The sequence below is a fragment of the Osmerus mordax genome, chromosome 24 (assembly GCF_038355195.1).
Source record: "Osmerus mordax isolate fOsmMor3 chromosome 24, fOsmMor3.pri, whole genome shotgun sequence".
Taxonomy (NCBI): Eukaryota; Metazoa; Chordata; class Actinopteri; order Osmeriformes; family Osmeridae; genus Osmerus; species Osmerus mordax.
Window position 1 is genome coordinate 3,595,537 of NC_090073.1, and position 14,633 is coordinate 3,610,169.

General features: G+C 48.3%; 2 protein-coding genes across 3 annotated transcripts; both read left to right on the forward strand.

Annotated features, from left to right (window-relative positions):
• Positions 1-265: 265 nt before the first annotated feature.
• On the forward strand, positions 266-8,739 carry lrrc74b (leucine rich repeat containing 74B). The gene is made up of 10 exons (XM_067228451.1): positions 266-424; positions 1,252-1,426; positions 2,303-2,445; positions 2,940-3,072; positions 3,941-4,147; positions 5,658-5,767; positions 7,009-7,124; positions 7,620-7,698; positions 8,388-8,483; positions 8,601-8,739. Exons 1-10 carry the CDS (start codon positions 266-268, stop codon positions 8,715-8,717), a joined length of 1,335 nt encoding a protein of 444 aa, XP_067084552.1. The 3' UTR covers positions 8,718-8,739.
• An 875-nt stretch (positions 8,740-9,614) lies between these two features.
• On the forward strand, positions 9,615-14,413 carry nipsnap1 (nipsnap homolog 1 (C. elegans)). 2 transcript variants are annotated; one of them, XM_067227869.1, is made up of 10 exons: positions 9,615-9,695; positions 10,435-10,562; positions 10,995-11,040; positions 11,404-11,498; positions 11,738-11,814; positions 12,041-12,181; positions 12,648-12,679; positions 12,782-12,876; positions 13,279-13,362; positions 13,794-14,413. In XM_067227869.1, exons 1-10 carry the CDS (start codon positions 9,616-9,618, stop codon positions 13,856-13,858), a joined length of 843 nt encoding a protein of 280 aa, XP_067083970.1. In that variant the 5' UTR covers position 9,615; the 3' UTR covers positions 13,859-14,413. The 2 variants fall into 2 exon arrangements, with proteins under 2 accessions (XP_067083970.1, XP_067083971.1); XM_067227870.1 differs by having other exon boundaries at positions 11,738-11,808.
• The last annotated feature ends 220 nt before the right edge of the window (positions 14,414-14,633 follow it).

The following is a 14,633-nucleotide window of genomic DNA, read 5'->3' on the forward strand; positions in this document are numbered from 1 at the left end:
CCAACAAAGCAAACCAGACAAACACTAAACCAACTCCCCCCCCTCCTGTGGATTGGCTGGCAGCAACCAGGACACTCTCCAGCAGCTCTCTAATTAGCTGAGCGGGGTGGCAGTTTAGGATTGACCCTCCCACGGATCCCGGTTAGAGGAGCTAGCGGGAGGTTACTGGTTAGCCCCACTGCGCTGCACTGATCACACACTCGCCAGCCTGACTACATTCTCCGGTCCAACAAGACTGAGACATCAGCACCCAGGCAGAGACAGCATGGTGGGGAAGAAGTTGGTGATGGAGGCCCGCCTGGCCTCCGTGCTTGAGGACCAGGGAGGGGAGAGGGACACCGATGGGCGGGGCCTGGAGGAGGGGGAGGAGGAAGACTGTCGGGTTGGTGGAACCCATGGAGCCCTCAGCCTGGAGGACGGCCAGGTAGGTAGCTGGTCAGACACACTGGTGATGATGATGATGTCCACCAGGTAGGTAGATGGTCGCTGGTCAGACACACTGAATAGTGATGATGATGATGATGATGATGATGATAATAATACCAGTGATGATCATAATAAGGATGACGATGAGAACAAACCAGGTAGGTAGCTGGTCAGACACACTGGTGATGATGATGATGACCACCAGGTAGGTAGATGGCAACTGCTCTGACACACTGGAGTAGTGATGATGATGATGAGTACAATGATGACGATAGGGATGAGGATACGGATGACGACAAGGTGACAGTGACGGAATCCAGATGAGGATGTCGACGATTGGTCTCCTACAGTCTGCATCACCCAGCACACCCTCCCTGCAACCACAACCCGAGTCAGTGCTGGACGGCAGGCGACATCTCCAGTCTATCCGGCTCTGATCAGCAGCACATTAGTCAGTAATTACAGCTGATTGGCCAAACAATCCAGACACCTGGTGCCACACTTTCAGGCTTTCGCTGTGTGACGAAGACGCCTGTCTAGATAGATCCAAACATAAACGCACGCACACAGATATACACCCACACACATGCATATGCACACATCACACACACACACATGCACACATGCATAAAGAAACACGCATGCATATGCACGCATGAATAAAGAAACATACTCACACACACACACGCTGCATAGTAACTCGTATTCTTGTCAAGCTGTCCAAACCCATAGGGCCTGCCTCAAACCATCTGGCTCTAACAGCTGATTGGACTGTCAACATGTCCCTCAGGCCTCAACCAACAATCACACTTCTCCTCCTGTCAGACAGTGACCCAGCCAGGGACGGTCTCCAGCGGGCGGCGGTCCCGCCCCGAGGGGGAGGTGCCAGGCGAGGGTCAGCAAAGGGAGGGAGAGGAGGAGGGCGCAGAGGGCCAGGGCAGGGGGACAGAGTGCGTCATCAGCGAGGACGGCGAGTACGACACCGACTTGGAGATGGAAGGTAAAAGGAGCCCGTCGAAAAACGGAGAGAGGGCGAGGGAGGGAGGGAGGGGGAGGGGGGGGGGGGGGCGAAAGAGAGACACGGAGGGAGAGGAAGAAGGCGGGTGAATCATCCTGCATTAGGATAAAAGGTGTCAGAGAGCTGTGGGGCTCTTTGCTACTTCTGTCTCTCTCCATCTCCCTCCCTCTTACTCCTCCCACCCCCCCGCTCTCTCTCTGTCTCTCTCCCTCTCTATCAAGCGACGGGCCATCTGTTCTGGGAGTGAGCGACCCAAACTCGGTACAACCGACCATCCGTGAAGGAATCCCCCAAAGTCACAGTGACAGGTGTCCTTATAGGCAGATACTTCACTTGCTCTGTGTTTTGCTAGCGTTGGCCCCCTGACCACGTCGCCGCAGCTAATGTCTCCATGATGCTACATGCAGTCTGATAGTTAGCGCCTCTTGATGCAGAGACGTGTGTGTCTGTGTGTGCGTGTACGGGTCAGGCTTGTGTTGTGTGTCGCCTTGTGTGTTCTACATTTGACGTGACACGCTGTTTTGACGCGTGAGTTTTATATGTCAGCGCTGGGGTCATGTGAGGTGGTGTGTGTATTCTCTGTGATTGCTGAGTGTGTGTTTTATGTGTGATTGCTGTGTGTGTGTATGTGTGTGTTATGTGTGGTCAACGTGCGTGTGTGATTGCTGCGTGCATGTGTGTTTGACGTGTGATTGTTGCGTGTTTGTGTGATTGCTGTGTGCATGCATGTTTTATGTGTGATCAACAAGTGTGTGTGTGCCATGTGCGTTTGTGTTTGTTTTACGTGGGATCGCAATGTGTATATGTGTGTTTTACGTGTGATCGACTTGTGTGTGTGTACGTGTGTGTGCGCTGCAGGTGAAGCAGGGGCGTACGACCCCACAGGCCAAGCCAGCTACAGGGAGGCGTGTCGCACGATTGGGGTGGTCCCAGCATCCTATGCTCTCAGACACCTTCAGAGCAGTGAGCTGATCATGATGCACCACGGCTTGGGCCCACAGGTAGGAGCTGTCACACCGACCAATCAGGGACCCTCGTCACCTCACAGACCCGGATAGCTTGTGCCGTCATCCATCCATCCAGGACGGACGCTCATGTATTCATCTATTCAATTGTGAATCCGGAATCCTCTCTGTCTGATGAGACAGCATCGCTCGAGTTCATTTAGGGTCGCACGTTTCCAGTGGGCTCGCTACAAAGCGGTTCTTTTTTATTTGAGTCTCTCAACAACCTCCTGCAGCTTCTTTTAGTTGAGCTGAAAAACAGAAGCCCGGCCATAAAGAGGGGATCATTTTAAAAGCCATTAGACGTGTGCAGGTCACTCATAATAGCTGCCTTGAAACCACTCAGTCACAAACCTGCCTGCATTCCCTGCACCAACACTCTACCGAGCAAAATCTTTCTCCTTTTTTCGGAATAGCAAGAAAAGAAAACGAGTGCGGTAGCAAAAGCAAGTTTGGTGCTAACTCAAGAGTCTTCCCTATGCTGTGTGCAGGGTACCAAAGCGCTGGCCGTTCCCTTGGTAACCAACACCTCCATCCTGAAGCTGAACTTGAGGGATAATTGGATGGAAGGGATGGGAGGAGTGGCAGTGGCAGATATGTTAAAGGAGAACTGTTACATCACAGGTGATCTCTCTCTCTCTTTCTCTCTCTCTCTCTCTCTCTTTCTCTCTCCCTCTCTCTCTCTCTTTCTTTCTCTCTCTCTCTCTCTCTCTCTCTCTCTCTCTCTCTCTCTTTCTCTCTGTCCTTTTCTCTCTCTCTTACTTTCTCTTGCTTTCTCTTTCCGTCCCCCTCTCTCCATCCCTCGCTCTCCATCCCTCACTCTCTCTCACTTTCCCTCTCTCTCCCTTTCTCGCCATCTCCCACCTGTGCACCACTCTCCCCACCTGTCTGCTACTGGGCATCACTCTCTCTCTCTCTCTCTCTCTCTCTCTCTCTCTCTCTCTCTCTCTCTCTCTCTCTCTCTCTCTCTCACACACGCACACGCACTCGCTCTCTCTCTATTTTTCTCTCTGTCACTCTTGTTCTCTCCCCCCTACCGCTTCTCTCTCTCTCTCCCTCTCCACAGATGACATATTAGATTGTTCTCTGCCAAGCATGTTATTACATGGCACCAGAATGACAAGGCTGCTAATTCTAACCTTAATTACTGTCATTCTAAAAGCCCAGCATGATGAACCTGCATGACTTACCGCTGACGAGCACGGGATAATGGGCCTTCTCCAGTAGATAAGAACATGCCCTATAAAACAGGCTCGCAGCATGTCTTTATTTTAACTTCCTCCAATGGATATCAGTCAAGAACCTAACCCCCCCCCCCCACACACACACACACACACACACACATACACACCATAGTTGAATGATCTAACCCTAGATGTAAATGACATCCCCATGTGTTCCCTGTGTGTCTGTGTATGTGTGTGTCCGTCCCTGTGCGTGTCTGTCTGTGTGTGTGTCTGTGTGTGTGTGTCTGTGTGTGGGTGTGTATCAGACGTGGACCTGTCAGAGAACCAGCTGGGGGAGCGTGGCGCGTGGGCGCTAGCCAGCACGCTTCAGGAGAACAGCACGCTGGTCAGACTGGGCCTGGCAGGGAACCAGCTGGGGGACGGGGCTGGCCGGCCGCTGGCACGCGCCCTGACCTCCAACACCCGCCTGGAGAGCCTGGACCTGAGCCATAACTCCCTGGGAGAGGAGGCAGGTATGGATGGGGGGTGGAGGGGGGGGGCAGTTGGGGATTCTTTTCGGGAGAAGAGGTGTGTTGACGCCTGGAGGGCGGTGCAGAGGTGGAGGATGGGTCGTGCTCTGTCACAGTGCACGCAAGTATATTTTTTTTTCTCCGGATTTATGAAAAGCTAACATCATGGAAAGATTGGCTCCAACTCCGAATACAGACAACGTTCCCCTTTTCCGACATTCCGTAAACATTCGTCTGTGAAGTGCGTGTCCTCTAATCTCACACTTGGTCGCTTCCTCGTGAGGGCGATGTTTCAAAACTAAAGATTTCAGTCCTAACGAGGACGAAGGCTTTCACAGTGTGCTTGTTCCAGGCGACAGCCCCTAACTGGAGGATAAACAAGTTTAAGAGATGCACCATGACTTATCCAGATAGTCCAACCAAACTGCTCCGCTCCAATTTCAAGCTCATAGCTTCCTAATCTGCTCTCCGAGCAGAGAGCTCGTGAGGGTATACCCTGCAGGGCGCTGAACACATGCTTACTTGCTTTAATAATACACCTACAATTGGGTAGACTGCTGGGTACACACACAAACACACAGATGCGCACACACACAGACACACACACTCACGCACACAGACACACACATAAACAGTTGTATGGCTGAGTTAAATACCATGTACTGTCGCAGCTTGTGGCATTCAAAGGTCAAGTATATTCTCCTTCATTAAAATTGGGTGGATTGTCAATAGGATGAGATTTCTACAGGAGCCCCTTGGAGAATTTACGGACGGATAGATGGATGGACAGTTATAAGGAATGAGACAGGTCTGGGTAATTGAAAGCAAGATAATTGCTTCACTGAAGAGAGGCCCATCTTCTGCTCCTCGTTTACTGAGACTACACAAGAGTCTTAGCATCTCTAACTGTGATCTATACCGTCATATTGACCCGTCCACGCCTCCTGCCGTCTCTAATTGTGATCGATATGGATCCTCGCCCTGGCGTTCCATCTCCCTCCTCAATACTTTACAGTACCTCAAAGGATATTAATTCTTTATGTGCCACTGGAAGTGCTCACATGGCTCTGTTTATCCAGAGAAACCTCAATATTAGGCCTGTCAGTCAAGCGGAGGTGACATTTGCCTGCTCTGCGGTTGCCTGCTGATGTCGTTGTTGTTGGTGTTGCGGTCGCAGGCAGCCTTTCCATGCCGTAGAGCACAGCCTTGTTCAAATAAATACGTTGTGCAAATGCGTGAAATCACAGTCTCCCTTTCTCTGTCTCTCGCTCTATCTTTGCCTCTCTCTTCTGCTTCTCTCTCTCTCTATACACAATCACACTCCCTCTTTCAAAATTAGGATGAGAGTGAAAAAGATATGTCTGTGTCTGGAACCCAGCAGAACCTTTGTGTGTGTGTGTGTGTGTGTGTGTGTTTGGAAACCTAAATAACACATCTGACATTCCATACAAGCTCTTGTGTGTTCACCTACAGCCTAGCAGAACCTGAGTGTGTGTGTGTGTGTCCGCCCCAGGGAAGGTTCTAGGACCAGCGCTGGCTGAGAACACGGGTCTGAGACATCTGAGCTTGGCCTGGAACTGCCTGCGAGGGAGAGGAGCCGTGGCCCTGGCTGCGGGCCTGGGGGTAACACACCTGACACTGCCACACAGCCTACCCACAGCACGCTGCCACACAGCCTACCCACAGCACGCTGCCACACAGCCTACCCACAGCACGCTGCCACACAGCCTACCCACAGCACGCTGCGACACAGCCTACCCACAGCACGCTGCCACACAGCCTACCCACAGCACGCTGCCACACAGCCTACCCACAGCACGCTGCGACACAGCCTACCCACAGCACGCTGCCACACAGCCTACCCACAGCACGCTGCCACACAGCCTACCCACAGCACGCTGCGACACAGCCTACCCACAGCACGCTGCCACACAGCCTACCCACAGCACGCTGCCACACAGCCTACCCACAGCACGCTGCGACACAGCCTACCCACAGCACGCTGCCACACAGCCTACCCACAGCACGCTGCCACACAGCCTACCCACAGCACGCTGCCACACAGCCTACCCACAGCACGCTGCGACACAGCCTACCCACAGCACGCTGCCACACAGCCTACCCACAGCACGCTGCGACACAGCCTACCCACAGCACGCTGCCACACAGCCTACCCACAGCACGCTGCCACACAGCCCACCCACAGCACGCTGCCACACAGCCTACCCACAGCACGCTGCCACACAGCCTACCCACAGCACGCTGCGACACAGCCTACCCACAGCACGCTGCCACACAGCCTACCCACAGCACGCTGCCACACAGCCTACCCACAGCACGCTGCGACACAGCCTACCCACAGCACGCTGCGACACAGCCTACCCACAGCACGCTGCGACACAGCCTACCCACAGCACGCTGCGACACAGCCTACCCACAGCACGCTGCGACACAGCCTACCCACAGCACGCTGCGACACAGCCTACCCACAGCACGCTGCCACACAGCCTACCCACAGCACGCTGCGACACAGCCTACCCACAGCACGCTGCGACACACAGTTGTCTATATTATTACACATCCCCAACACACAACGGATGAATCAGAAAGACTCTGGGAAAAGTTGACTTCTTAACTTGTTTACTGTTTGTTCCGGTCAAGACAAAGTCATGTAATGTATTTATTTCGCTGACCCTTTTTTTGGGGGGGGGAAGTATGAAGGTTTGTTTTGCGTCGATACACACAGGGCAAACCGAGAATGTGCTATATGAGTGCTACGACACTGAGCTGCACAGATGATTCTCTCTGTCTGTCTATGCTATGACATTGAGCTGCACAGATATTTCTCTCTGTCTGTCCACCAGGCTAACATATTCCTCCGTAGCCTGGACTTGTCCTATAACGGCTTTGGACGAGAAGGTGCGGTGTCGTTAGGAGAAGCTCTCAAAGATAACAACACTCTGGAGGAGTTGGATATAAGGTATCTATGGGATGGTCATTAATATTAGGTTGTCTGATGTCTCCTGTGATTCTGATGTTATGGTCAATGTTTGTATATTTGTGTCTGTCTTATGGTTTGTCGTCTCTGTAAGTCTGCAAATGTGACGCAAGAAAGAATTCCAGGCTTGTTTGACAAGAACGTATTTTCAATCAATCAGTCAGTCAATCAAACAGTCAGTCAATCAACATCAACAGTACGATGTGACTGTAACTTTCAGACTGTCTGAATTGAATCTACATTCAGCTCCATGTTGTGTTTGGTGTCTTGGTGTTTAAACAAATGGGAATAAAGTAGCTGCAAGTCATACTTTATGTGTGGCTTCATAACTACAATCCAACACAAAATAGCATGTTGAATTTGAATTGTTCTCAAACTTTTAAGTGATTTTCCTTCGAAAGGCAGAACTGTTACATTGCCTGCTTCACACTTATTGGTTGTTTGTATGTGTGTGTGTGTGTGTGTTCTCTTCCTCAGTAACAATCGTATACCCCCCGAGGGTGCCATTCGCTTCACAATGGGCCTCAGAGTAAACAAGACAATCAGAGCGCTTCGGGTAAGACACAGACATGAGATTGGATGTAGTTCTGAAAGCAGCAGGAGGGCCTTGGAGGTTGGGAGATAAAATGGAGTTTTTCACTTTCTTCGTGTATCGCATTTACACCGTCCCAGATCAATGTGCTCGTGTCGGCCGGCTCGTTTACATCATGCAACCGAGACAGTTCAAGCAAACGTGTCTTTGGATGGGAGCCGTGTGGAACTGTGGAACGGTTCTGCGTCTGGCTCTTTTTAGGCGCAAAAAGAACATATGGGGGTTCTACATGGAACCTCGTCTGAGCTTTGTGGAACCTCAGAACCTTCAGAGCGCCCCTTACAGGGACAGGTGCTTTTACATCGGGTACCTGTGTTTCCAAGACCTTAGTGTGTGCGTGTGTGTTTGTTTGCATGTGTGCGTGTGTTAGAGTGCAGGGTGTTGTGTGTGTGACTGGAGGGTGTGTGTGGTGTGTGTGTGTGTGACTGGAGGGTGTGTGTGTGGTGTGTGTGTGTGACTGGAGCGGTGTGTGTGTGTGACTGGAGCGGTGTGTGTGACTGGAGCGGTGTGTGTGACTGGAGCGGTGTGTGTGTGTGTGGTGTGTGTGTGTGACTGGAGCAGTGTGTGTGTGTGTGTGTGTGTGTGTGTGTGTGTGTGTGTGTGTGATTACCAGAGGCGTTTGATATGTGGTGTTTCTTCATCTCTGTTTTCAGATGGGCAGAAACCCCATACAGACAGCAGGCTGCTACGGAGTCCTGAAGTCCATTCAGGAAAACTCACAGTCTGCTGTTGAGTCTTTGGACTTCTCTGTGAGTCAGCCATGTTTGTGTCCTCAAGTAACTCGTCGATGATGTAAATGTTGGTGTGATGTCGAGGTGACTTTTTTTTTCCGTCAACGTTTCTCTCTTTCTCCGGGCGACCCTCAGGACATCCCTGTGAACCAGGACTTTGAGGACTTGCTGAGCTCCATGAAAGACGCCTTCCCAAACCTGACGGTCAAACACGGAGGGAGAATCGACACGTTCAGGAAAGCCAAGCGCTGAAAGAGTGTCTCGTCGCGTGGCCTGTGTGCTCCGCTCTCTCCTCGTGATGACGAGGAGGAGATGAAGATGTCTCTCGTTCTCAAGATGGCAAATGAGCTGATTCTCCACAGCACCATGTGGCACTACGTCGAGCGTGACAGAGGACGCCTGATAACTCAACTAAATCTTCATTCAACAACTTGTTAGCATAAATATGTATTTCTTTCAAGTTATATTTGGTTAGAAAACTGCCATGATTTGTCATGATAAATTGTGTTAACATGTGTCGCCAAGTTCCTGCAAAACTGTGCATTGTGCTTGATTTAGTAGAGGCCTACTAACTAAGTTTGGGTGTGACCATTCGGTTTATTATTTATATATATGGTATCCAGAGGTGTTGGTTTACCCTTTAGGTTAATAGACCTTTACCCTTCAGTTTTAACCTTTAACATAGTGGAAAGGAGCAACTAGATTAATCTGGTATTTCACATTTCTGTCTAATTATGTCTACTGTATAGTATACTGAAAAATATTACACAGTTGTGTTTGTACTGAGTTTGAGTGGAACTGCTTTAAACTGTAAATGTTTGAAAGAAGTCCAGATTATAATTTGACCTGGCAACTACGTCAATCGGGCAGAACAGCTTCATTAACTGAATAGTCGACAAATACGGAATACCAACTGGTTATAAAGTTATGCAACATAATGTAAATACATACAGTCAATATTATTCTTCGAATTATTGTCTCCACTGCACAAACGCGTCACCCGTGGCGCATGTATTGTTATTTAAACTATGCGCGAAATTAGGGAAGTATGTGCCAGATATTTGCTAGCTAAACATTAACCTGGACCCTCTTTACTTTACATACTCATCATATCTCTGACAAGAGCAGTTTCACACTGTTTCAGGGCAAGATGGCGGCAACAAGTTTAGTGTTACCAAAGGTCCAGCTAACGAAACTGTACAGAAATGCTGTCACGTTGCGGGTGTGCAGGTAAAATCGAATTATCTTTTTATTGAAATGCGTAAACGACAATGTCCCTTTAATTACATTCTCGGTGACGAAGTGCGTTTGCAGCCAAACAATGTTCGTTCAGCACATTGTTCTTTAACCAGGCTGGCTTCGGTCTCCCTCTGTGATATTGTTCTCCAAAGTGTTAATAATGACAGTAGTCAAGCACTTATGTTGTAACAACAATTAGAATGGATAGCATTGTTTTTCCGAAGCCGTATTAATCATTTGCTGAGCTACTGAACTTTGCCCTGTTTGACTGGAGGGAATTATCACTATCAGATTCGTTCCCCCAAAAAAGTGTTTCGGATAATACCAGACATATGTGCTTAGAGTTTGAGATAATACCCAACAGATGTAAGGACCAGAGCTACATAGACCCAGCAGCTGGTCTAAAGATTTTGTGCTTACAGTTAACATAGCCTGGGCTTGTATACCATGCATGCGTCCAACCAGTCAACAACTCTGTGACAAAACCATGCTACTCTTAGTCTTCAACTCATGGTTGGAAGCAACAAACCCAGATCATCTTCTGCTGTGCTCTAATGATGGCTTCAAGTACAATCTCTTCTGCTCTTCTCTTCGGGTGACTGAAATTGGTATCTATTCTTCGACAGTAGAAGCTACTTGTTGCCTTTCCAACCCTGTGGCTTTCCACTGCCCTCCACCAGCCGGTTAAAAGGGTTATATTTTCTTTGTCTTTTGTTTCTTTTGTATGTAGGAGGTTTTCCAACGGCGGTGACAATGGCTGGTTCCGTTCTCTGTTCGTGCACAAAGTAGACGCGAGGAAGGATACCCATTCCAACCTGCTGTCCAAGAAGGAGACCAGTAACCTGTACAAAATGCAGTGTGGGTTGAGACTACACAATGGCAAAAACACAACGCACGCTAGGCACAAACACATTTATTACCTCTATTCGAAAGCATATTTAATGCCAAATATCACTAAACTCTTACAATGAATTGGATTCAGTTTAAGTAATGTCTGCTGAATGCCATTGTGTGACATTCCGATTGCCTCGAAGGAAAACATAGAAAAGTAGTTACGTGATTGAATGCGTTCTGCCCTCCAGGGAATGCTAATGACATGCAGCAGCAATGTTGTCATAGCGAGAGGGATGAGCGTACACAAATACCAATCAATAGCGTGGTGCTGTATGACGCAGAACTTCCCCAGGGCAAATCGTGTCTGGTCTGACCACACCTGCAACTGGGTCAGAATAGCTCTCCTCTTACCGTCCCGTGAGCACGTCAGGCGGTGAACATCCCTCTGTCTTTCAGTTCACAACGTGAAGCCAGAGTGTCTGGAGGCGTACAACGACCTGGAGTGAGTATGTTTCCTCCTCCTCCTCCTCCTGTTGCTGTTCTCCTTCCTCCTCATCCTCCTACTCCTTCTTCTTCTATGGTGTCACCAGTAAACAGGACTCCTCTTCCTGGGTGTTGAGTGCTCATGGGCTGATGTAGTCATACCTGCTTCCTGACACCCCAATATCAGCGTCTCGAATCAGTCCTATGGTATTCTGGAGTTGCACTGATGTGTAGGAAAAGGGCTACGAGAAGTTATTATAACTCCTAATACTAATAGTTCTACTCATTATTATGACTCATTGTCAATTATGTAAATGGAAGTGCTGTTGTCATTATTATGAATATCTTATTGTCGTCTAATTATGGCCTCCTCTCTCCCCAGGGCTGAGGTACAGAGTAAGCTCCATGTTGACCAGGACTTCCCCTGTGAGGTGGTGGGCAGCTGGAACACCTGGTATGGAGATCAGGACCAGACAGGTGTGCGCTTCCCTAACACTTCGGATACCTAAACAAATACCATGGAGATATCAGCTGAAATATCATCAGATCCACGACAGTGACATTTGAATCCTTCCATGTGAGCTTTAGCGCATACTGAGGCTGTTTGTTATCACTAAGCTTGGACAGTGGTCTGGTGTTGGGAGAAGAGACACAGAAAGCTGTGTAAGGGTGTTTCAGTGGTGTGATAACGCCCTCTGCTGTCTCTGGTGTTGTAGTGCACCTGTGGCGGTATAGGGGAGGATATCCTGCCCTGACTGAATGCTTGAACAAACTAAACAACAACAAGGTGACGGTACATTATAATATATATTCCATTGTTATATATTTGTAGTCGAATTTGGTTGTATTTGAATATATATATATATATATATATATGTGTGTATATATATTCATAGAAAGCACGTTAGTGTGTGTGTGTATATATAAATATATATAAAAGCATATCTTATCAAAAGCTTTGTTTGGGTGTAGAATATTGAGATGCTACTTTTATTTTTCCTTCACTTGTTACTGTGAAGGTGTACCAGGAGTTTCGTAGGGAGAGGAGTAAGATGTTGCTCTCCAGAAGCAACCAGCTGCTTCTGGAGTTCAGTTTCTGGAACGAGCCCACACCCAGAGCTGGACCCAACATCTACGAGATGCGAACCTACAAACTCAAGGTAGGCCAAGGGCTCGCCTCTAGCCGGTGACCTCGAGGGGACGAAGTCCGGAGGCTGCTTTAGTGAAGCTGTAACCAGAAACATGCTCTCTGAGCTTTTTTTAGAGGGCATCCTAAACGCGGAGCAACTTAACTCCTGAACTTGATTTCACCTAGATTTACCATACTCGTTCAGGACAATTGCTGAGCATAGTACAGTATAATATACTACACAGCATACTAGAGGGAAGTGTGTAGCTCAGTGGTAGAGCTTTTGACTGCAGAATAAGAGGTCTCAGGTTCAAATCCCCCCTTGTACAGTGTTTGTTATACTGTAGCATAGCATACTGGGAAATGGTGTTCCAAGGTGGCAGACTGAATGTGATGATGAATAGACTGTTCTCCAGCCCAGTCTGGGGGTGCAGGTGGTTCTGGGTATCAGTGGTCTAATGATGGTGCTATGTCTTGTCTGTCTGCTGTGCTTTCAGCCTGGGACGATGATCGAATGGGGAAACCACTGGTAGGTTTCAGCACACTCCAGACGGCACAGTTGGAGCTGGGATCGTTAATGATGACACCGATTATTACTGTGTGTGTGTGCGTGTGTCTGTGTGCTTTCCAGGGCGCGAGCCATCAGGCACCGTCAGGAGAATGATGAGGCGGTGGGAGGGTTCTTCTCCCAGATAGGAGATCTGTACGTGGTCCATCACCTGTGGGGTGAGTGACAACACCAAGAAGACACATGCGCTCACACTCACACACTTACACACACACACACACACTCGAACAGGCTCTCTCTCACACACACACAAACAAACAAACAAACGCTAAAATGCTCTTACAGCACACTAACACACACACACTAACTTGCTTTCTCTCTCTCTCTCTCTCTCTCTCTCTCTCTCTCTCTCATACAAAAACACACACTAACATGCTCTTACAGAGTACACTAACACACACAGACACTACACTGTGCGTTATGTAATGTAATTCATTGTTTTTTTATGGTGTGTCTCAGTCAAAGGCACAGTGGTTATAAAGACAGTATGCGTGAGGTAAACCCATGCTCTGTATTGTGTGAAGACTGTGTAGACTGATGATATTGATGTGGTGTTTCAGCTTATAAAGACCTCCAGTCCAGAGAGGAAACCAGGAACGCAGCCTGGCAAAAGGAGGGTTGGGACTCCAGTGTGTATTACACAGGTAAGGGAACACACACACACATTCCAAATATTCTTTATTTCAACTGGAATGTCACTCTCTTTACACTGAATATAAACATCAAATTGTCTCTTCTGCCCGGGGTCTCCAATGTGATGTCTGAACTGTGATGTCTGTGTCTACACAGTGTGATGTCTGAACTGTGATGTCTGTGTCTACACAGTGTGATGTCTGAACTGTGACGTCTGTGTCTACACAGTGTGATGTCTGAACTGTGATGTCTGTGTCTACACAGTGTGATGTCTGAACTGTGATGTCTGTGTCTACACAGTGTGATGTCTGAACTGTGATGTCTGTGTCTACACAGTGTGATGTCTGAACTGTGACGTCTGTGTCTACACAGTGTGATGTCTGAACTGTGACGTCTGTGTCTACACAGTGTGATGTCTGAACTGTGACGTCTGTGTCTACAGTACCCCTGATCCAAAGCATGCAGTCCAGGATCATGATCCCCACCCAGAGCTCTCCGCTGCAGTGAGCAGACAGCAGCCCACCACAGCAGGGCTGGGGTGGAGACTTCCCGTAGAGGACCACAGAAGAAGACGTGGGTGGAACAGAGTTACTGCGAAGCTGTCGGATCAATTCCATGAAGAAGAATCCTTTTTTCTAGGAGCCAGTGAAGTATTGTGGTGGGCCTGTGTTTGGGTTGAGTCTGGATGAAGCTTAATGATAATGTTAACATGGTTGATGTTTCGTAGAAAACATCGCCCCAGATTTTCAAATGGAGACCTCAGTTATGAAATGAAACAGTTCAGGGAAAAGTCTACTTTTATAACTTGATAAGTAAAAACATGATTAGCCTTGAATGTAATTTTCAAAGATCCTACAGGTCAAAAATGCCCATAGCTCTGTCTACCTCTGACAAAACACACCAGATCAGACGATGTGTCTACAGCATGTTATTCACGGGCTTTCTTTTGATTATGACCATGCTTTTGTATCTACAAATTAGAGCACAATTATACATAAGATCATGTTGATGTCATGTCAATGTAATAATGTGATATGCAATTCAGTTGTATAACTTCATTAAATAAACTCGTTTTAACGGATGGTCTGGCCATGCTTGTGTTTGCCCAAGCTTACTTGCTGACACAAGCTGTCATTGTATGTAAATCTATTATTTTGTTGTGAAATCGTCATCACTGATCTCCCAACGGCCAGGAGGGAACGATTCAGTAGTCACCTGTAGCTTTAAGACGAGGGGGGCGTGTTGTTGTACGGGGCCGTCTTTTATTTGAATACAGTAAGTG

Excerpts from the sequence above, each read along its gene's own strand:
- lrrc74b (XM_067228451.1), top strand. The coding sequence starts at position 266 with ATGGTGGGGAAGAAGTTGGTGATGGAGGCCCGCCTGGCCTCCGTGCTT. Across the intron at positions 3,073-3,940 it reads GGAGAACTGTTACATCACAG|ACGTGGACCTGTCAGAGAAC; the intron begins GTGATCTCTCTC and ends GGTGTGTATCAG. Across the intron at positions 7,125-7,619 it reads CTGGAGGAGTTGGATATAAG|TAACAATCGTATACCCCCCG; the intron begins GTATCTATGGGA and ends TCTCTTCCTCAG.
- nipsnap1 (XM_067227869.1), top strand. The coding sequence starts at position 9,616 with ATGGCGGCAACAAGTTTAGTGTTACCAAAGGTCCAGCTAACGAAACTG. Across the intron at positions 10,563-10,994 it reads TAACCTGTACAAAATGCAGT|TTCACAACGTGAAGCCAGAG; the intron begins GTGGGTTGAGAC and ends TCTGTCTTTCAG. Across the intron at positions 12,877-13,278 it reads CGTGGTCCATCACCTGTGGG|CTTATAAAGACCTCCAGTCC; the intron begins GTGAGTGACAAC and ends GTGGTGTTTCAG.